Source organism: Ambystoma mexicanum, chromosome 1q (assembly GCF_040938575.1).
Source record: "Ambystoma mexicanum isolate Mex_15411 chromosome 1q, UKY_AmexF1_1, whole genome shotgun sequence".
In the NCBI taxonomy this organism is placed as follows: domain Eukaryota; kingdom Metazoa; phylum Chordata; class Amphibia; order Caudata; family Ambystomatidae; genus Ambystoma; species Ambystoma mexicanum.
In genome coordinates, this window is record NC_090922.1 from 1,036,652,182 (window position 1) to 1,036,675,733 (window position 23,552).

At 45.5% G+C, this 23,552-nt stretch overlaps 1 protein-coding gene across 2 annotated transcripts in view; it reads left to right on the forward strand.

Annotated features, from left to right (window-relative positions):
- Positions 1-23,552, forward strand: part of LOC138540931 (di-N-acetylchitobiase-like) — a 477,580-nt gene that overhangs the window by 104,124 nt on the left and 349,904 nt on the right. For both annotated transcript variants that reach the window (XM_069641718.1, XM_069641719.1), the window contains exon 3: positions 17,100-17,308. In XM_069641718.1, the coding sequence (XP_069497819.1) occupies positions 17,100-17,308 (209 nt within the window). The remainder of the gene's footprint in view (positions 1-17,099; positions 17,309-23,552) is intronic.

Genomic DNA, 23,552 nt, shown 5'->3' on the forward strand with positions numbered 1-23,552 from the left:
GTGATTCCCACACCTGCGCAAACTGGCGGTGTGCAAACCCATCAGACTCCCGTGCTGCTACAACCTACTCTCATGATTCCTGCCCCTCATGTCCCCAGCCCTCCAAGATGTCAGGCTGGAGCCAGGCCACGATCACCTACATGGCCCTCAAGGGCCTCTCCATCCCTCCAAAGACCCACTTGGAGTCAGACTTGGCGGTTGTGGCACCAGACTCACTCACTCCCATAGGATAACATTGGGGATTGGACTTGTAGTGCATTGATGGGGACAAGATGGATGCCCCCACATATTTCGGTTCCCAGAACTGCATGTGCGGTCTAGTCTTTTGGGTGTGGTTTAGCCCAGAGACACCTGGGATACCCAGAGACTATTTAAGCCACACCCAGGCTGAGAAACATGCCTTGCGTTTTCTGCACCTACAGCGTGACACTCACCGTGTTCGGATCTGTCTCCAGTAGGCCTGCATCTTTCTTCTGTGCTCAGCTCCTGCAAGAACAAGAACACCGTTAGGAACAGCCTTACCTTGCGGCGCTTCTGCCCATCATTCATCGCTCCTTCTGTTCTGCGGGCATCTTCGGCGGTGTCATTCCCATCCCGGCACACCGCTTCCTAAGGAAAAGGGAAAAGAACAGAAAAAAGGCATTAGTAAGCATTCTGCAAACCATCGCTTATTTTTAAATACAGTACGAGCTTCAAACGCTTACCTGAATCCCAGCCCCTCTGAGGGAACTCTGTCTCTGGAACTTCTCATCCATCTGCAAGAGGGAAAAGACACTCCAGGTTAGCGTGGAAACATCTAGAGGCGCCGCATACCGCACTTACCGCATTTCCTCTTCATAACCGGCATCCACGCTGAAAACGTCGCAGCACCTAAAAGACACAGAAAAAGAACTCTGTTCAATACAAATACAAAAGGGGTACATCGCGCATCGCGCTCTCACTCACCTTCAGCGCTACTCATCTCAGCAGCACGTCGCCATCCCCGGACACCGGCCATCATCTAAGGAAGGAAAGGAACGAAGTTAGAGAACTGTTCAAAAGACTCATTATATTTACCTGTCGGACTCTTTCCAGTGAAGTAACTAGGTAGCAACGAGCCCGCATCAATCAACGCGCCCATGCGCTGAAAGCAGGACGGAGAGCACACTTTCCAAGAAAACAAGGTGACCTGTGGATCAAAGGGAAGGGATGGACCCCGGGGAAGAAGGGGTTCAAGCACACAGAGACAATAGGGAGTTAAACTCTACCAATCCTGTGTTTCAGGCCCAGTCTCCAGTCAAGTAGACTCCAGGGAAGGGTTTGAGGTCGTAAGAGGTCAGAACAGGCTGAGTGACGTCCCCGTGGATACCAGGTGAGCGTTACACCTACTCTCCCAGCACGAAGGACAAACAGTGCATCCTCAACCCAACTCGATGAACTTGGCAGCATGGCTCCTGAAGTCATAGAGTTTGGCCATCTCAATTTACCACAAAGATGTATGGATATCTGAAAAGAATCAAGAAAACCTAACACAAGGCACTGTTACTTTGATAAGTGGAAAAGATTTGTTTTTTGGTGTCAGAACAAACAAGTCAACCCAATTGATTGCACTCCTTCCAATATTGTCACCTACATGCTCCACCTGCTGGACGCAGGATTGGTATTTAATTCGCTCAAGGTACACCTGGCGGTGCTGTCAGCCTACACCACCTCCCATAACAAAGTGTCATGGTGGAAAGTGCCAGTTGTTAAAGCCTTTATGGAAGGGGTCAAGAGACTCCACCCTCCAATTTCTAACCCACCACCAGGATGGGACCTTAATGTGGTTCTTGCTAAACGCATGCCCCCCCTTTGAACCCATGCATAAAGCTAGTCTCAAACACCTGACTTATAAGACTGCCTTCTTAGTATTGCATCCATAAGAAGGGTCAGTGAAATTTAGGCTCTGTCAGTGCAGGATCCTTTCTTTACTGTACATTAGGATAAACTGGTTCTACGAACTCACCCTAGGTTCTTACCTAAGTTTATTTCCAAATTCCATGTTAACCAGTCCATTGAGCTACTGCTTTTTTCTAAGAACCCAAAAGCTCTGCTGAGGTGAAACTTCACACACTAGATTTGAGAAGAGCGGTCCTCTACTACGTAGACAAGACCAGACCGTTAAGAAAGACAGATCAACTGTTTGTCTCTGTAGCTACAGGCAGAGAAGGAGATCACGTCTCTAAATGGATAGTCAAATGTATCCAGCTGTGCTACTCCCTTTCAGAAAAGACACTGCCTTTTACGTCAAGGGCCCACTCTACAAGAGGTAGTGGGGCCACTCTGGCTTTCATTGCAAATGTACCCCTTGACACCATTTCCAAAGCAGCTACATGGAGCTCTATTCACACTTTTACTCAGCACTACTGCATTGACACTAATTCCAAGACAGATACTCAAGTGGGACAAGCGATTCTAAGCCATTTATTCCCTCATGACCCTTCCCACATCCCACCTCCTTCTTCTAACACTGCTCGCTAATTTGTGCACAGCATGTGATCTAAGCAGATTCCACAAGCCTCAGAAGGGATACATTACTCACCGTAATCGTATTTCTGATGCTTTTATCTGCTTAGATTCACATCTCTCTCTGAGAGAAGGCGCATGGATGCTTGTAGTCTTATCTATCTATCTGCTTGGATACTCTGTACTCACGCTACTCCTCATGCTACCTCATGTCAGAAAAAATACAAACTCTGCAACTATGCTTCCGACAAGTACGGCGGAAAAGAACAATCTGAGGGTCCTACACGCGTGAGGGATCATGGGTAAAGTGGACGTCACACTAGGTATAGTATTACTGGCACGGCTTATTTCGACGCCCTTTTTTGAGTTTCAAAAAACAAACTGTAATACTCTGCTGCTTCCACTAGATGTCGGCCTATGCACAACATGTGTATCTAAGCAGATACAAGCATCAGAAATACGATTACGGTGAGTAATGTATCCCATATATATATATATATAGCGCCTTCTACCATTGTGATGTTATTTCATATAGACCAAGATCGTTGTTTCGTTCTCTCCTGTTCCCCTCCCTTGCCTTCTCGCGCTCTGAAATACCTGTATATGAGCACGATATAAATAAAATATCATATCATTTGATATTTATATAGTGCCTACTAGCATTATTACGACTTCTAAGAGCTTCACTGGTTGAATGCCAGCCCTTGATTCTGTTCTCCAGGACCCTAGCAAGGAAAGTAAGACTAGAAATGTGTCTATCATTAGCAAGATTGACTGGATAAGGCTGGGGCTTTTTCAGCAGAGAGGTTGCCAAGGCCTTCTTGAATTCATTTGGATCCATCGCCATGTAAAGAGAGATGTTGCATAGATTTCACAAAGACAAAGCTGCAATCTGAATGGGCCAATTATTATACACCCAGAGCCTTAGATTTACATGGGGGGTGCACTGTGCATTTCCTTAAAATCTCCCATTCCTATCCTGCATGGTGGGCAGGATAAGGCACAAGATAGAGGAGTTCTCTCTCCCAGATGAAGAAGATAGAGACTACAGTGGGCACCTCTGCTCCCTGGGAGCAAAGCTTTTATGGTAATGCAAGTGAGGTAGGATGACAATATAGAATAGGAGACTGTATCCAAGTATATTAAGCAGTTTCTAGGCATTTAGGGATGTCCTTGGCATATAATGTCGGTATCTGGGAATTTGCACCTGCAGTACTCACAAAGTTCTCCCCATGTCTCTTCCACAACATGGGATGCCTGTGGCCTGACAACAGAAGTATAAGAGTTCTTGTTTTCACACAATAACTGCACCACACTATAGTTGTTTTTGAAGATTTGTTTTGAATAGGTTTGTGCAAATTACTTAAGTGGCCTTTAATTATGACATGTGTTTCGGCTTCACAAGAGCCTTTTTCAAACAATAGGGCATATGTAAAAATCACATTTCTTCACATAAGTTCACAGTGTATAAAATAATCATGCATGCATGCACATAGTCATTTATATACGTACAGCCAGAAAGGAAAGGAGGGGGAAAGGGTTGGATCAATTGGGTTAAACATAAAAGAAAAGGAAGAAAAGAAAAAATAATAATAATGTTGTTGTAATAGTTGTATCTGATTATCCGTAACTCATTAGCAATATATCTTTGACCTGCAACCGGTCCATTCTTATAAAGTTAATCAATTTGAATGACATGACTTTGCACTATATGAACTCGCAGTTGGTAATTAAACAACCTTCCAAATGTAGGCATAGCTTTGCATTCAACTCAAATGAATTGCAAGAATCTCTTTACTCTATGAACATGAATAAGCTTGTAAATAAAGACCTGAATTGTCATCTTACCCGGTCTGGTAGATAATGACATGTGGCTATAGTCCACCTTGTTGTCTGAGAAGTCACGGGTTAATCCCACCTAAAATATATTATTTCTGTATCATACAAGGTAAAGTAGTAATATCACCCTTTTAAACATATTAATTTTTTACATATATATGTCTCTGCGAGCCCGTCCTAAATATCAAGCTCTCCGTATTGGCCATGCTGCCAGTTCTTAGTGCGCATTGATAGTAATAATAGTGACAGGATCGCAGCTTGAAATATAGGCATATGTTAGCAGATGGTTCCCCAGGGGTTAGATTATAGTAGCGCCAGACACTACTCTTTTAGTTATAATTCTTGTTATACTTCGTGGTGTGTAGAATGTGTGTCTCAGTTAATCAGTGATCAGAATCATCCTGGGTGAAAGTCTAGATACGGTGTAAGACGATTGACGTTTCCCGTCTGACACCGCCTCCTTTGGGGTTAGAAATGTCCCCTCTGAGAGTGCTTACCTGTGAAGCATACGATCCAATCTCCGCGCGTCAGCTGTGTGGTTCCAGACTCTGGCGCGGTTAATCGATCTAAGTATATACTGACATTGCCATAGCAACCTGGGAAGTCCTTTCTCTGTTGCTCTGGCTAAAGTGCGGCCACCATTTTGGAACGGCGAAGTGTGCATCAAGTCCTCCATACAAAGTAAATGTTTTCGGTCATAAAATATGAAATATTTAGGTATTTTGAAGATAAAGATTACCTGAAATTAACCTTTGTTTTAAAATAATAATGACATGAAATGTCAAATACCGATCATTTCACATGTGTTCTGGATCAAATGGCATTAAACTAATTTAGCGGACTGTTAATGCGTACATTCATTAGAAGTAAATAATCATCAAATTTGAGGTGCCGTTAACCCATTGCTGTTCTATTAGGAGTGTCAATTAAATATGTGTGAGAGTTAGATCGCATGATAAAGATCTGCATTGATCATAGCAGTAATATTTCAGTATGAAATGTAAAAGCCTGGTAACCATCATGTAATTATAGGTCAAATATTACTCATGGTATCCACTAATCTTGTTCATGAGAGTCATATGCACAGTATGACGGACAGATTTTAAGCAGTTATACTTACTCATTTGCAACCTCGTATTAAGTACAGTCGTTAGCAGCCAAGTACGTAGACATAGTGCAGGAGCAACACATGATTGTAAGGAGGATCAAAAACTTCCTCTTCACAGTAAAAATGTAACACATTCATTATAATTTTGACCACAAAAAATGAACCATCTCATTGTCCTTATCTAATCCATATTCAATTGTTCTAAATTTGCAAAATAATCTTGCTTCTGCTTGTCTGAGTAGTCTTTCCAGGTTTCCACCTCTTCTTCCTAATTTCACTTTCTGCAGACCCATGTCTCTCCATTTGATGTGTTTGTTGCTAATGTAGTGTTAAGGCTTCCTGGCTTCCGATTGTCGAAAGATGTTCACAAATTCGAGTTCTCACTTCACGTATGGTACTTCCAATGTATAGTCGTTGGCATGTATATATTATTGCATATACTATATACTTTGATCTTCAATTTCTATTCTCGTTGATTTTGATTTGGGTTCCTCTTGCATCCTGAAATGTCTTTGTACTCGCATAAGCATATTGACATGATGTGCATGTGCCACATTTTACAAAACCTGACACTTCTGTATCAAGCCAAGTTCGTTTTGAGTCTTGTCTTTCTGGTAGAAATGATGGACTTAATGTCATTTTGAGTGTTTTTGCTTTTCTGTAGATGATTTTTGGTTGTTCCTGAATATATTTGGTTAAGTGTGGGTCCAATTTGAGGAGGTGCCAATTTTTCCTGAGAATTTTTCTCAGATCCGAATTATCAGAACAATACGTGGTAATAAAATTCACCTTTTTTATTTATTTATGTATTTGTTTGTTTGTTTATTTATTACATTTGTTGTACGCCCACACCCAATGGTACCACGGCGTATTCGCATGAATACTTAAACTTAGTAGTTACAGAACATGTTATATGTATACTTAGACATACAGTAATTCATGGAATTAATGTGTGCCGAAAACAGGGGCCCAAGCATGAAAATAACAGCACACGCGCCCATTTCCCGATTCATGGAAGGCACTGCGCGTGGCTTACATGGGACCGGCGACCTCACATCACCCATTCTGTGCTCCCAAGTACTGAGCCCCTTGGAAAAGGTGCTCAACGTACTGAATTTTTTTACCACTGGGTAATTTCAGCGGACAACTGACATAGTTGGTGGTGTCTCACAGCCCAAGCAGTCACGCTGCCTACACCAGGTGTTGGCAATCATGACTGCACGCCCCTCAGCCCACAGGCACATATACATGCCCAGAACACCCGCAGAAAGGCAGGCCATGGTCCAGGACTTCTACGGGGTGGCACACTTCCCCAAATTGCCTGGTGCCATTGATTGCACCCATGTGGCTCTACGTCCACCTAGGGCCACAGAGCATATCTATCGCAACTGCAAGCACTGGCATTCCATTAACGTGCAGGTGGTATGCAATGCCAAGGGAATCATCACCTCTGTCTAGCCAAACTATCCAGGGTCCACCCATGATAGTTTCATATTCAGAATGTCACCCCTAAACCCGGTCCTGGAAGCAAGGAGGCATGGCAACACATGGCGCATTGGTGAATACAAATGCCTGTGCACATGCATGCATGTCACACACAGACAAACAGACAAACACAACTAATCACAACCATTGTCACCTCCCCAGGGGACAGTGCCTACCCTCTGAGCACCTAAATGATGACACCAATACGGAACCCCAACACACCACCCCAGGTAAGATACAACGCAGCCCATATTGCATCCAGGGCCATAGTGGAGTGCCCATTGGGAGTGCTGAAGTCATGTTTCCGCTCCCTTGACCGCTCTGGTGGACAGCTACTATATGCACCCCCAGTAGTGTGCAGGATCATCATGGCAGCATGTGTCCTACACAACCTTGCAACACGGAGGGGCGTACCGGTGGACATGGTGGTGCCCCCACATCCCCAACCACATGCACGGCCACTGCGCATGGGAGTGCAAAAGGCATGTGACGAGGCAGCCCGGACCCAGCTTGTGGCTAGATTTTTCACCTAAAATCCCACCTGCGGAGTGCACACAGGCCTGGCACATACCAGGTGACAATCGATGATGACAAAGGGACAGTCAACTGTCACAACCTTACCACCCTGAGAATGTGTCCCTGGAAGTGCTACATTGTGTGCATCCCTAGCTACTTAAACAAACCCAATCCTGTGTGACCAAAAGGCACACATTCATGGTGCTTAATCCACTACCGCCTTGCAAAGCAGCACATCCAAATACTGGTATGTCACATAAACCCTCCCAAACCCCATTTCACCCGCCCGACACACCATGCCATGGCATGCAATGTGAAAGCAACCAAATAAATGCACAGCACATGACACAATTGTCACAAAGTGCACAGTGACAAATGGAAACAGGCAAGAGACAATTCCCTCTGACACATCAAAATGAAACCGTACACATGAACATATACCAACATAACAAATCATAAACACAGGACCCAACAGTGGCAACGTCAGACAGTGAACAATTACAATAGGCCAAGTGTCTCAATGTGACAAAGCCACTACATGGACCCCTCCCATCTTCAGTGTGTTGCTGGTAGCTAAATGTGGCAGGGTACCGCATACAGCATGAAGTGCATGAACAATGGAGACAAGCAAGGTAATACATGAAGATGCAACATGTGAATATGCACAATGAGCAATATTAAAACCAATATACATTTCAACCATGCACTGGAGAAACCATCATGAATTCCCACTAGGGGTGTATACACAGTTTGGACTTCAGACTGGCCACACAACTGATGGAAGCCCAGTGCCTCTGTGTAAGTTACTGTCACACAGTGCCCTCCTTGCAAGCCCATGGAAAGGGGAAGCAGGAGAGGCATATGTTTCTGGACCCCAAGCCTCAACACAAACACAAGCCAAGCCTGTATGGGCCCAGCCGGAACACACAGTGGATGCCTTTGGATGCCACACAAAGCAACACACTGTCACATGAATACAAAATAGACATAAAAAGTGAAAAAATGAAAAATGCAAATAAAAATAAAAAATGGCCATGGTTGACCAAGGGGTTGGGGGGGACCACCCAGGAGGGAGGAGGCTCATGGCCTGCACGGCTAGCCTATAGTGGGAGAACTGCTGTCTCTGTCATCACCCTCTGGTGCAATATCAGAAGGTGTGCGTGGTAGGGAGGCTGACCATGCATAGCCCTGGCATGCTCCTCTATGGCAGCAAGCATGCAGGTCTGAAAGGTTTGGTTCTGCAGGATGACGGTCCAGAGGTCCCCATGCAGCACCTCACATGTCGCACGGACTTCCGCCTACAAGCCCTCACGTGATGCACGGATCTCCTCACGGGTTGCGTGGAGCTCAGCCGAGATGTTGTCTGTTAGCTGCCCCATCTACTGTTCTGCCCGTCTACTCTGGGCCATCTCAAGTGCTCAGAGTACCTCTGAGGGAGGTGTTATCTTCCCGCAGGGCATCCCCGTGGGCCTGTGCCTCTGCAGCTATGGCTGTGCGCAGAGCCCCCAGTTCAGCCCGTCGGTCCCTGTTGGTGGCCAATATGTCCTGCCTGTGTGAACGGCACGTGGACCATGTTGCCTACTGCTGGAGCTCCACCTGCCTCTCGGGTGGGAGAATGGAAGTGGCCACGCTTTCCACGGCCTGAGCCATCATCTCACATGGAATTCTCCCACATAGTATTACGCAGTGGCGCACGGCCACCGCGTTGGCGGACACCACACCTGTCGGGCCCAAGGAGGCGTGGACCTTGCTGTGCTGGCACTGCCTGTGGCTGCAGGACTGCATTCCTCCTTTGATGTGCTGCCCCAGGAACAGGAGCAAATCGTGTGGAGCGTGACTCTGCATCCGTAACCACCACAGATGGACATTCTAATACTGAATGGTGCCTTGAGGGGTCTACCCCCAGTGCAGGTGTGTTGGACAGAACAGCATCCATGCCAGAATCACTCACCTGCGACGGGACCTATGGGTCAATGTCTGATTCAGCACCAGAGGCATACAGATCCTCAGAGGTGTACTCAGAGACACCCATGGACAGGATGGTATGTAGCACCAATGGATTCTCGCGCGCTACCACCCCACGTCATCCACTGATGCCTGGTTGGGGCTCTGAATACTCCTCTCCCTGTGCCATCCCCTCCTCCTTCACTGCTTCCAGTGCCTCATCACCTGCACAAAATCAAAAAGAAGACATGACCACACATGTTAACAGCATAGGCCACACACATAGGCATTACAATGTTGACATCCAACACATTAAACAGACATGTCACAAATGACACAAACTCAACCATGCACGTAGTGCCAATGAAGTGGAAGGGGACCCTGAAAGCAGGCACGGGTGAGTTTAAAATGGAAAAATAACACATTTGCTGCATGGTGCATAGCACCTGCATCACACAGAAGGCTGTGACGGGCATGGACCGTCAACAAACATGACAGATGCCAGCGCACAGATGGCACGTAGCATAGCCATGGCAGAACTGACAAGCAGGCCCAGATGGGAGTGAATCACTACTGTCCACCATCCATGTAAAATGCATGTCATCAGACCATACATGGAAATCACTACGACAAAACACACGTGTCACACAATGCAACAACGCCAGTGTGTTGAAATACAATGACAGGAGGCACATTGATGCATCAATGGGAGGTTACTTTTACATCACACAAGTGAATAGGCATGTTGAAGCTTGAAACAGGGCTCAGAAGTGAGCGGGTGCAGTTCAGTACATGTGTAGGGCCTCAACTGTCAATAAAAAGACAAAAACAGTAATTACAATGTTGTGTCATGATGGCAGTGTAAGGGCAAGTGCAGTCATCATGTGCAAAGTGTTTGCAGTGGGTTGTAGGGATACAGTGCACCCCAAACCCAAGGGCGGGGGATGGCTTGGAGGCAGTGCATGGGTCAAAATGGTCACTCAGAGTACCCTGCTGTAGCAGACAATGTGGGTAGGTGTCAATTGCATACTCACAGTCGTCTGGGACTACAGCAGGCGAGAGGAGGACAGAAAGCACAATACATGAGTAAGCATCAGAAGTGGCTCCAGACCCGGAAAACCCACAACACCAGTTGCATAGAGGCAGGGAGGCTGTACCAGAGGGAGGCATCCGCTCCACACAGTTGACAACCCCAAACAAATGGTCATGACTATCAACTGACCCTGAGTGAGCAGGAAAGGGATGATGAAATACCATGAGAAGGAGTAAATACTGGAGATGGAGTCAAATGAGGGGCTTGCCCCCAACCCATAGGGGCTTGCTTGAAATGCACATGGTCCACGAATGAACACTCATGGGCACTGTAAGCCTGTGCCATCAGCAGAGTCCGAGTGACTGACCATGCACCAAGGCCAAAGGATGTTCCACACAGTACAAGTATGGCAGAGTTGCAGAAGGAAGAGTGCATATTCGCAGAAAATTGGGAACAGGCCGTTGCAGTAGTCCGCCATGGGGATCACCAGTCCTATGGAGACAGTGAGCTGCTGGGGGATAGAGAGGCAAGGAAGGATGGCCCTGAGGAGGATTAGCTTGCAGGGTGACCTCACAGAGATGTCAGTCATGTGACAACAGAGGGTGAGTGTTATGTGGAAGATCATCAAAGGCTATCCGCAAACATGTCATTGAGCAAGAATATGGACAAGAGAGGCTGGCGAGTGATTGACATGGAAGGAGGGTGCAGGTGTGTTGATGAGGATTGCCTCTGTGCAGCACATGGCCTGTATGCAGTCCCCATCACAACAAGCATGTATCAGTCAAGCATTGCATGGGTCACACATGGCAGTCATGACTTCATAGCCTGAACTGGCAGTCAATCACAACACATCACCCAAGCAACATACATATGGCCTGGACACACCTGCATGGACACTCACCGGACATCGTCTCAAGATCCGGGAGTTCTCCCACGCCTTGGATCTGATCCTCTGTAATGAACCTGCTAGCGATCGCCTCATGTTCTGTGAGTTCATCTTCCTCTGGTGGTGTCCCATTGTCTGTCACCAGAGTAGAGGCGTTATTAAAAGCCTGCTTGTTTTTAGCTCGGCGTTTGAGGTCATGCCAACGTTTCGAGGAATCATCAGCTATGCACTTCACAAATCCCAAGGCACTAATGTGGTCCGCGATGCACTGCCAGTGGGTCCTACGTTGAGCAGGCGTAGTTTTGCACCCTGCTATCACCAGCATGTCGCTGTCACGACCTCCACTAATCCAGCAACCCGCTCACACATACTTGCCCCAACACCCTTCCATTGGGCCCATAGAACTGCTCATTACAATCCACTATGGGGAAAACAACTCAGTTGGACCAAGGCATGGCGTGCCTGGCACAGCTGCATTGCCCAACATTGAGTAATCCACCCAACATGGTGGGAAGGCTGCCCAGTAGAGACTCCTGGTAAGTGCTCTAGTGCATGGGTGTGGCAGACTATTTAAGCCACACCCAGGCACAATCCCACGCTTCGCGTTGTTCTGGCAAAGCAGCAGGACGCTCACCGCGATCCGGTGGAATCAGCCAGCTAATGCGTTCAGGGCCGCGCGCACCATCTGCGCTCTGCAACTGTCCTCCAACTTCCACGCAGTCCCCCACTTACCTGTATCTGCTCCGGTGTCATTCTCGGCAGATTCTTCCATCCCGCGGATCGACGGCTGCAACCCTTCGGATCCGCTCCGTTCCCAGCTCCGCCCCCGACACTCTGCGGTTTCATCAGCTGGCAGGCTCCAGTGTAGCGCTCGAGCCCTTCTCGACGCAAGCATTCAGGAACCTAAGAAAAAGCAAGAAAAACGTGTGGTAAGAGGGACAGGCATAATCACAAATGCATTTGCCTGTGGCACTGATGAGCATGCATTATAACAGGGACAGTGCATAATCACGCATGTATTTGACTGTGGCACTGATGAGCATGCAGTATAACAGCTGTTAGGAAACTTGCAATAAAAGGAAGGCTGAAACCTGAAGTAGAAGAAGAACAAACATATCAGAGCTAGCTCTTAAGAAGTATTAAGCAGCAAGCAAGAAGAAAGGGGTGAACTAACCCAACCAACAGACCGAAGAAGGTCAGGAAAGGACAGTAAAGAGGCCAGCAATTGTATGGGACAGCCAGGAAGGACAGGAGGTTACTGAGGCTGACCACACGTTCAAAGCGCAGCAAAATACAGATCCAACGCCACAGCTGGTCTGGACTTAGATCCCATCAGTGAAGCAACTGACTACTTGCGCCCCTGCTGAGAAAAGAGAGCAGGACGGGGAGCCTACTACCTATTCCATAAGGTGAGAACACACATACGCCAGTTGGTTCCACAGAGGGGGTTGGGAGGGTGTAGTTTTCCAAGTTCCCCAAGCTCACAATTGCCTTGTGTTCTAAATTCCTGATCTAGACGCAGTCATCTCAGGGGTACTCGTAGTCCAGTGGAGAACGTAAGACGGAGGTTCCACATACTCCCACAGACTTAAGGTGAGTGTAACAGACGCAGCCGTGTTCTGACACGTAGCCCACAAGTGCGTCCAGTTCCACATTATTGAAACTCTGCTTCCTTGACGTGCTGGAGGGCTGAGCAGTGTCTGGGGTCCCAGCCTGTTCCACAAGAGCTCGCTTCTTCCTCTTGAGAGGTGGTGCAGACCCTGAGTGGCTTCCGCCGCTCCAGTCAGTAGGGACTGAAGCACAGGTGGACTGGCCACGGGAAGCAGGCAATGGCATGATTTCCAAAGGTCTCATTGCAGGCATTGGCTGCTGGGTGCTGTTGCCAGGACCCCACGCCACAACTGCCTCGGTGTGAGGTGCCGGGACCAACACTGTCCCAGCTGGGTGACTCACAGCTGGGGTGGTGCCAGCTGCCGCTGTCCCTGCAGCCTCCCCACCCTGGCTGCAGTGGGCAGCTGATGACATTGCTGCCCCAGACCCACGTGGCCTGGTAACAGCAACTTTCACCACCATACTGGCTTGGACTTCGTGACACGGAAGTCGGCCTGTGAGTCATCCCGTGCCTGTTCCGTGACCAATCCGGACCGGGCTAGCAGGCCCTGAGCTGGGGTGTTGTCAGCTGCATCTCCCTGTCCCTCTGGGGGTGGGGCATAGCTGTCGCTGAAGGGTCCTGGGCACACTGCCCTTGTGGGCCACTCTGCCCACATCGCCCACCGCAGCCACCCTGACCACGTTGGCCACTGCTGCCACCTTGGCCACCCTGGTCATCCTGGCCACGTCCCCTACTGCGGACACCTCTTGGAGGTCGCCCAGCTTTTCCTCCCTTATCACTTGGTGGCCTCCCAACCATGGCACTGATGTACTTAGTGAATGGGAGGTGCAGAAAACAATTGTCCTTGGCAGTTGGGTTGAAGGGGGCAGGGTACTAGATGGAATAAGTACGCCTGTGCTCCTGCAAGGCTGTCTGTGACCCCTGGGTAAAAATAATAGGTCACATAACGCTCAGGCACCCCAAAAACAAAAACAAACGGGCACGCGACCCCTCAGTAGCCCATGTGCATCTAATTAACATCCCGCGGTATGCTGTGGCACCCAGAAACACAAAAAATGCATACGTGTGTAACACGCAGGCTACTATGATCTCGTAAATGGGGTACGCGACACACAGGGTCAGCCACAGTGGGAATAATAGGTGCGCGACTCACCGTCTGCCTGGAAAATGAAGAAAAAAAAACATACGTGCGTCAGCAACTCCCCCGCCAAAACAAGAAGTAAGCACTGCCGCAGTAAACAAGAAGTATTCGCTGCAACCGTTGTGAGGTAATCGCATGTGAACCCACAAGAAGAAGAAGAATCATTCATGTCGGTCCCCACAAAAAGCACATACAGCAAAATGGCATCCTACGCAGACTTTTATCCCGTACCAAAGGCAACACCCACGCGCGTCATGTCACTTATGCGCTTACGCGCTAAGGGCCTTTCCTCGAATTCCATGCTAACATGTTGTTTTTGCAGGTGCAGAGTCACTCTGAATCAAGCTGGCCACACGCCAACACACGGAAGACCACGCTCCTGCCCACAAGGGCATTTACCTGGCCTCCCAACGCAACGAGCTGCCTCCTAAGAGCCATCTGCTGCTGCCAGCCAACTCAGTGTGCCTGCTGCCAACATGCCCTGCAATTTGGTGCCTGCACAGAAGGCATTGCCAGGGATCCTGTTGCTACGACCACCCCTGCTGAAACACGAGACTCACGACTGCTGTGCCATTGCTCCACAGCCCAACCCCAGGACCCAGTTGCCCACCCACACCTGCCTCGGAGGTTGCCATGTCAGACCAATCACCATCTAGGGCCAATGGCAACCACCCGGCAGAGAGGCAGAGGGTTGCCAGCCAATGATGTTGGCATCCTGGTGGTGCAAGTCTTGGGGCATTATGATGCCCTCTTCTCAACATTGCGTGCCAACATGGAAGGACGGAGGAGGATCTGGGAGGGCATTGTGGGTGCCATCAACGACTAAGGGGTGGCACCCCGCGACTACAAGCATGTCCTAAAGCGCTGGGTGGACTTCAGGCCCAGGACCCTCCACAAGGCCCGGTGCCTCGTGGAGGCTGAGGATGAAGTGGGGCGCCAGGTCCAGTTGAGCACCAACCAGATGAGGGTCCCGGAGCGCATACGCCCAGCGCTTCACCACCAGGTCCTACTGTTGCAGACCCATGTGGAGTTGAGTGGTAAGTGTCCATGTGTTCTTGTCCAGCGTATTGCATGTTGAGGTGTGGCTGGAGTGTGCACCTTGCCCTTATGTCTGGCATGCCCCATGTATGGATGTCTGTGTGCAGGGACATGATGGTGCTGCATGTGAGTACAGTCAAGCGTGTTCCACCTCAATGGTGTCTGTGTTGCAATGCATGATGTGTGTTGGCCTCAATCATAATCCTTTACAAAACCAGATATGTCTGTAGTCGTCTATGTGGCACCCCGGGCCGCTCAGCCATAGAAGTAGTGAAGCTAGTGTAGACAAACTGTATATCTACATGCTAAGTAGGCTAGATGACTAGGATATACGTACTTTTTGTCTTCATTTTCATTTAGCTAGACCCTACCGAGACTCTACCGAGCCCTTTGACAGACTTCTCATTAACCTTCCTTTTGGTTTCTTCATTGTTTCCTCAGAAATCTTGGATTCGAAACTGGTTTTCCCTCCCATTTGTTCACATTAGTGGAAAGCAGGAAGTAAAACCGAGAATAATTGAAAGAAGAGTGTTTTTGAAGCTTGGCAATTAGACTTAAGGTACCGTATAAGGCACTGAACAAGAATGTTTAGAGTCATAAAAATGCACGTTGGCATATTATAAACATGATCATGGATTAATCATGGATTGCAAAGGACAATCAATCAGGAGTACATTAGTAGGGACCCTGATAATGTTTGAAGGAGCAAGAAAGTCTACTGGAAAGGAACACTAATTGATTTTCTGTGATTCAAGTTTGTGTCTCTTACGCTCCCAAACCCTCAAAAACGTTTGTGTTTATTTGCTCTTTTGGTATTGGTGTATATATACATATATGTTGTAAATCACTAATTTATGTTTCAACTTCTAGATTTTGTCATTGTTGTATGTACTTGTCACTATTTATTGCATTATTATTAAATGTTGACAAATTCCAGACGTTTTCTTATGTGTGATTTGTTTTGAGCACAGAATAGTTCTAGATTATTTTAATTGAATATTGACAGTAAATTGTGCTCTTCAGAGTGTGGACCCCTTTCATTTTGTTCAATAAAGAAAACCCATACATTGCCACTTCTAAAGAAAGTCTGTTCTGATCCCGGTTCCTATCAAAGTACCCTCTCATTTTGTCAACACACCTTTTATCTGCAAAATTATTTAAAAAGGTGGCTAATAGTAAATTGCAGTGTTTCTCTGAGACTCATGGCTTTTGAATGATCACCATTCGGGTTTTAGGCCTGCTATCAGCTCCAAAACTCTAAATGCCTTCTCTCTCTAACTCTATGGGAATTCCTAGGTGGATCCTATCCAGGGGTCCCACAAAAATCACAATGGTGTTTTCAACTGGGATGGTGTTGTCCAGGTATTCAGGCTCCAATGCCCTTTTCTTTCATGCCCTTGAACACCTTACTCTGTGTTTCTCACCTTTCCCTTCATCCATCTCTGCTCGCCACTTTATAAAACAAACGGAATTACTGCAAATGTTCTCACTCCGCCATACTACGAGCATGGCCCTGGAGTAGAGTATTTACCTTCAGCATTGGGCTTGAAATGAATCCTCCAACTCTCTGATGAAAAATTGGCAAAATCGGCAGAATTACTGCCGCAGTAGTTCTGCCAAAAAAGCCCCATAGAGTCCTGTCGGATTTACATTTGCACCACCACTTGTAATCCGGCGGCAATTCCGCCAGACCAAGTGGTGGTAACGGTAATTCAGTTGGGCGGTATTCCGGATTTACCGCCGGAATCCCACCCAACCCATAATGCGGGCCAATGTATTTCCATCATGGTGAGAAAAGCCAGGACATTTATGACATGTATTCACAATTGATCATAGGTTTTCCGAATAGGACATTTTAGTATTCAGCCTAACACTGTATTGTTGACCAAGCAGTCATTCTTTGCCAAACCTGAATAGTTCTTATTGTCCCTTATTGTCTTAATAGTGTTGTGATAGCATGGTAAATTCAATGTTCATATCTTTAGCACTTTTCTAAAACTTTTTCTTTGATAGGCAATGTCGAGCTCAGGTACATAATTGACCCAAATAACAGGACAGCCTGGATAAACCAACAGGTGGATCAAGCCAAGAAGATGCATTTGGATGGCATCAATCTTGACATAGAAGAAGGTGTGCTCATGTTTTCCCCTGCTTACTATGCTTTGACTGCGCTTGTTCAGGAAACAGCCAAGACTTTCCACAAAGAAATTCAGGGATCACAGGTAAGGTTATGATATTTTCCAGTGAAAATTATACATGCAAACTTCATTGATGCAGATTTCTTCAGGAAGGTTAGAACGTGGAGAATGTTCAAGGTTCCCCAAAGTGGCATGTAGCCATTGGTACATTGGTAAATTATATGCATGAGTTGGGGACCATTGAATTTCAGGGAGCTGTTACCCACTTTGGCTCAAAGTGCATTATTATCATTGGACAGGTTTACTTGAGCACAGATCAAAAAAACAATTTTATTATCAGGTGCCAACAGCATCTCGAGGGTATCAAGTATCAGTGTATCAGGCATCGCCCAGTAAGCAGGCGCCTTCTCTGAGAAACCAGAAGCTAGTACATAGCTTGCAGTAAATTGGTCTTCCACTGCAAAGTATAACTTTATATCCATTATATATGACAATGTATGCTTTAAATGTCATCTATATATGTCCCAGTGCCCCTTTCTATACATTCTCAAACCCACAGTAGATGTCGCATAGATATGTTTGTATTATGTCATTTGGCCCTGGAAGCGAGAAAGTAACTCCCAGTATCTTTGCCATCAAATAGTCTCTGCTAGAATATTAGCAGAATCTAAATTTCTCCCAGAAATGTATTCTCTTTTTAACTTTTATGTCATTGGGGACAGAACATAATCTCAAAATTGACTGACGTAAAGTATGTTGGATCCAATTTAGAGTATTACTTTAACATTAATGGGAAGATAACATTGAAGTGTGTATAACCCTGGGTAACGGGCCAACATATCTTCTTGCTTTATAAAATGTGCAGCAACTTTCACTGTTTGTGTAGTAGTGGACTGCTTTTAAGGGTGGTTAGCTGTTGGCTGATGTTCCTTGCGGGATGCTGCTTCCACTTGTTATACACTTGATTTGATTTTCTTTTGTAGTGTACAAATAGAACAGCAAATTACAGTAAATTTTCTCTAGGATCGGAGAAAAAAATTAAGTACACTGTCCAAAAAGGGCACTAAAAGGCAACCATGCAAAGGGTTTTCCACAGGAAGAGGAACGTTATAACTTCTTTTCTGAAAGCAGAGAGATTCTGAACAGGGCAGATCTCCAATGGGAATTTGTTCCCGATCTTAGAGGGCAGATCTCCAATGGAAATCTATTCCCGATCTTCGAAGCTTGAGCTGAGAAGTTTGTAACATCCCTAGGTTTGTGATTAAAATGCGGGTTAACCAATAGGTGCCATCTCATGGGAAAGTGGGGATTACGTTTTTTGTACTGGATATGTAGGGAAAGGTCATGAAGACAAAATACAGCAGATATTACAGTGAATTAGCCTCTGCACAGTCAGTCAATGTAGATGTTGGTGTAGAAAGCAAGAAGATGGAGTCAGATTTCTAGGCTCTCATGCATGGCAGCGTCTTACACAGAGTGAAGACTCTGGCGCTGGGGATACCTGTATAGATGATGTTTATGTAGCCAAGTTTCAAGACAATAGGCGGTTGCTGCAACTGTTCTTGAGGTTGTCTGTGTTTAACTGTGTATGCAAAATAGTAAGGTATTCATTTTGTAAATAGTAAATGCTACGGGGCTGTATCCATCACACAGCAGTGTATGATTTATAAGTTGATATCCCATTTTTAAATACTTGATGCTGTGTAACATTAAATTGAATCTTGTTGCTCTTGTGTATATTAGTACATACTGTTTGGAGTTGTATAAATGAAGCTGTTAAAGTGAAGCATCTTGTATTATGTGCATTTTCCCTCATGTATTTAATTGTTGCTTATTTAACAATTGCTTGACCAAATAATCGGCCTGGTCTTGTCAAGCTATTCATGTTGGGTCTTTACATTTTTCGTTTTGTACTGTTGCACTACCCCAATTGATGTATGGCATGTATTTCATTTTGCGTCTGAGTGCGACTTCTGGGTTGGTGGGCACACACATTTAAATTGTTGTATATTTTCTGTAACCAGTGTTTTGGTACAAATAGACCATACAATAATAATAGGCTTTTGCAACAACAAGAGTTTTTTTAAAATATACAGTTAAATAATATGGCACATGAGAACAGTTTGTCCTATTCTAGTGAGCACTTTCAACACTGAGTAAGCAGCCCCTCTCTACTCGAAGACAACATTCCAGGTAACTTAGTCTCTTCTAAATCTATGGTCTTCATAGAGGACTCACTATACTGCAAACAAACTGCACAATTACCAAAACACAAGACCCACAAATAACTACCACAGCACCAACTCCAAAATCAAACAGCAAGATGCATGCCTCCCCCAAAAACTCACTCAATCACAGTAGGCTTAAGCTCAACAACTACTCTACGGACACACAAGACAACCGATACCGACTCACACACCTGACAACCTACCCACCCATACCACCTAGAAGCAACCCCAACAAGCAGTGACTGTTTCTTTCCAAACTGGAGCTACAAACAGAACAGCAAAAGCAATCTTGCACTCTCCATTTCAGATCTGCCAGGGTGCCTGGAGGCCATGAAAATGGCAGTGGTGTGTGGTATAAATCACAATAACATAACATAACATAACCTTCTTAGGCCAGTTTAGTTCAGTAACAAATGGTTGATCCTGTGACTGGGTGATACTGAGGATCTTGACAACATAAACAAGTCTTAGTATATGCTCAGGCTTAGAATGTCAAGAAACTGCTAGAAGACTCCAATAAAGAAATACAAACTCTAAAGGATACAACAACCAACCACAAGACTGTTCAATTAAAAAGAAATAAAACATTTTGAAAATGAAAAACCCACCTTTTGTCTATGTCCATCACTATTTACTTAACAAAATCAAATTAGATTTGATTACGATCAGAGGCAGGTAAAAGATGACCATTCATTACATTTTACGAATTGTCTGGTGAGGGGGAGCCCTTTTTATAATCGGATCCGCCAGTGAATGCATTTCCTACATTTAGCTTGACAGTGGGCATTTTTCAGTGAACACTTCCAAGACATTTTCCAAGTTGAATCAGAATTACAAGGCTTTATTTTTTTCCAGAGAAGTAACTACCAACCAAAATCAAACACATTGTGACTGAGATTTCGGTCAGGCTTCACCCCTCCATTTTAGTCAATTTGCAAAGAAACATACCCTTTGAAAATAGAGCGTGGAAAGGTATTCATAATGTGTTCATTGGTTTGGTTGTAATAACCTTTCCAAACTTGAGTGGTATGCCTTTCCATCATTGTTATATAAAACCATATGGCAAAAGTGGCGAGATTATCCGGATGGACACTACATAAGAGCCAGTGATTATGAAGCAGCACCCCAATTTCTTTATCCCACTTTTCACAAGACCTCCAACCAAGATTTTGTTTAGAACAGGGATGTCAATATTAATCAGAAACTACTTGCAATTGCACTTTTACTGTTGATGGAAGCTTTCACAGGAAGGGTGCCTGTACAATAGCGCAAATAAGAGAACAAGTGGTGAGCCTGTTTATGAGGGCATCCATACCACTCAGGCATGCAAACATGGCTGCATTAGTGAAAATTAAGGAACTTTCGTTGTTAAAACTGATCCATTTCTCCCAGCCCTAAAGTACACAGGAACATCAGTGATCCCCTGGCTGCCTAATTGTTTGAGTCCTTAGATCAGTCCTAGACCACTGCCTATGTTTGTAGATTACTTTCTCAGACCTTTTGTTCCGGAATAAAAGTCTTATCTTAGAGATTCCATGCATATGATCATTATCACCGAGGCAGAGTTGTTTTATGACACACAGAGAGGACAGTTAAAAGGTCCAAATTAGCTTTTTGAATGGCCAATCTATACATGGGGAATTTTGAACCTCGGTTCACTTTTGCTAATTACAATTCCTTTAACCTCCATATCTGGATGTGGGGCTAATTCATAGACAATAATTTCTTCATTTGCGCTGGTCCCATTGAAATCCTTTTGGAGTTTAAGATTTGTCTCATTCAATGCAATACACCCTTGAATTTCACTCTGCTATACAACAAGATGTTCAACCTTTCCTCGTGCTGCTTCTTCAGGTAAAAGGCTCACTACGCGTGACCAATTTGTACGCAAAACAAACAAACAAATACACACTCTTCCATGACCGGATTTTCCATCCTCAAAGTTTGTAAGGCAATTTACCTCATAACCAATTCTTGATTATTACACGCCACTGAGCAAGTCTAGATGATGTTTTTAAAATAATTTGGCTATGCTGAAAGAACAATAACTTACCGGGGTCTATCTGCATCAAACAATTCACCAAGAACTTGAAAGAGACAGATTTCGAGACATGAGTCTTCCTCCGATTTTGAAAATATGAGCCATCTGAACAAAGGTGTTCTCATCTGAGTAACACAGAGTAATCAAATCAGCAGTAAGACACCCATGAGGGCAGTCTGTGCTATGCAAGTCCACTCACTCGCTGCATGCCTGTCATGCTCCTCTTACCACCCTCTGCTGCCTACACGAGAACATATTCTTCACCCACTGTTAATCTAATGGTATGTTCATATATTGGACGTGATATGATGTTTATTCCATGTAGTAATGATTGCTTTGGCTTATCCTCTAGGTCCTGGTTGGCAACCTCTCACATCAATATCTGCAATCTACTTACCACCACATTCATCAGTGACCTGTAGAAAAGAACAAGTCAGACTCCTATGAGAACATTAGCAGTAGCTTTGTGGAAAACCCAGCGTCCTACATAAGCATAGCTTTCAAGTGGCCCCATTTAAATAGTTAAACACTCATTTTGTCCATATTTCAGACACAAAATGGGCAGTTCCTTAATGTGATGCTCATAAATATGCATGTAGTTCAATTTGGATTCTCGTCTCAGCGTTTACAGTTTAGGAGGTATGCATAAACCAGGTGTGTGAGGTAGGAGAAAGGTCACATTCCGGTGAGGATATTATCTGTTTTAGGCTTAATGCTGGAGCGCTCTCAATGTTAGATGACACATATTCCTTCCTCCCTGATAATGTCATAGTGGGCTTCAAACTCCATGTGGTTGATCTGTGAACTCCCCTTGAATGTCTAAAGTTTATTGTATGCTTGTCATGTGACAAGAACAGTTTTAACCCCTGTATGGTTTACAAAGAGGTAACTTATGGCCCAGTTGTTGGTATATAGCAACGGTTCTACTATTCACATAAACAATGTAGATTGTGCAGGGTTGTGGCCCTCTGTGAATGTGAGTTGCATTTTTCGACCAGTGAGTGCTGGCTGGGTAAGTTCCAAGTCTGATCCGCAGCATCACAAATAATAGAATGAAGGGGCATTCCTTTGCCCTCTGCCAGTGGTATATCCCTGTATCCTCCACACCAAGTAAGGATACCTTATTTGCTCTGCAATTTGTGTCATAGAGATTGATGGGCAAAAAGGTGTATTTCTTGCCATTTTCAAGATCTGGCTTTGCCTCCAATACAACCTGTAATCATGCCTCATACATGTGCTTCTTGTCATTGTTGACAGTATTGGCATAGTCATTCACTCTCATCTTAAAGATATAATGACCAGAGCTTGCAAGGCCAACACACAATCAGCCACCCTCTTCATGAATGGGATCTCAGGCTTTGTGGCCCCTCCACAGAGAACTGAAAACCTCTTCACATGAAGGCTCCCAGAATCAACAGCCATATTAGCATTGCAAAATGACCTAGGATTAGAATTTCTTGATGACATGTTTAGGATGTGCCTGATGGTCCTATTGATAACATTATAGCAGGCATTGCTGTCAGATAGCCTACTAAATGGTATGATCCTTTCTAGCTGCACTCTTAATTTCCCTCATAAAGTGACAGTGATCATGGCACTGTCCTGTCTATGTTGGACTATTGCATTAACCCCTGCCTTACTCTCCCCAAGTACTTGGTCCACATGCTAAAGGTCATCCAGAACAAAGCAGTTAGGCTTATTCTCAGACCCAGTGACTACATCACCCATGCCTTGAAATTCCTACACTTGTTCCCAGTCGTGGGCCGGATCTCCTTCAGTTATCTATTGGGCCTTTTGGGCTTATCCGAGCATGTGACCTGGATACCTTGCACGAGGGTGATCAAGCACTGCTTTACTAGGTGCGTAGGTTCATCCTCTACCAGGTCTCTAATGTCTTGTATTCTGAGAGGAAACAGTTTGAGGGCAGGATCTTTGGGGCGGTTGGGGTTGTCTTTGGAACACTCTGCCATCTTCACTCAGATTAAATGTACTCTTTTTGCATGTCCCTTACTGGCCTCCTTGTCATCTTTCCTTTGACAGGGGGTACCGAGGTTACAGA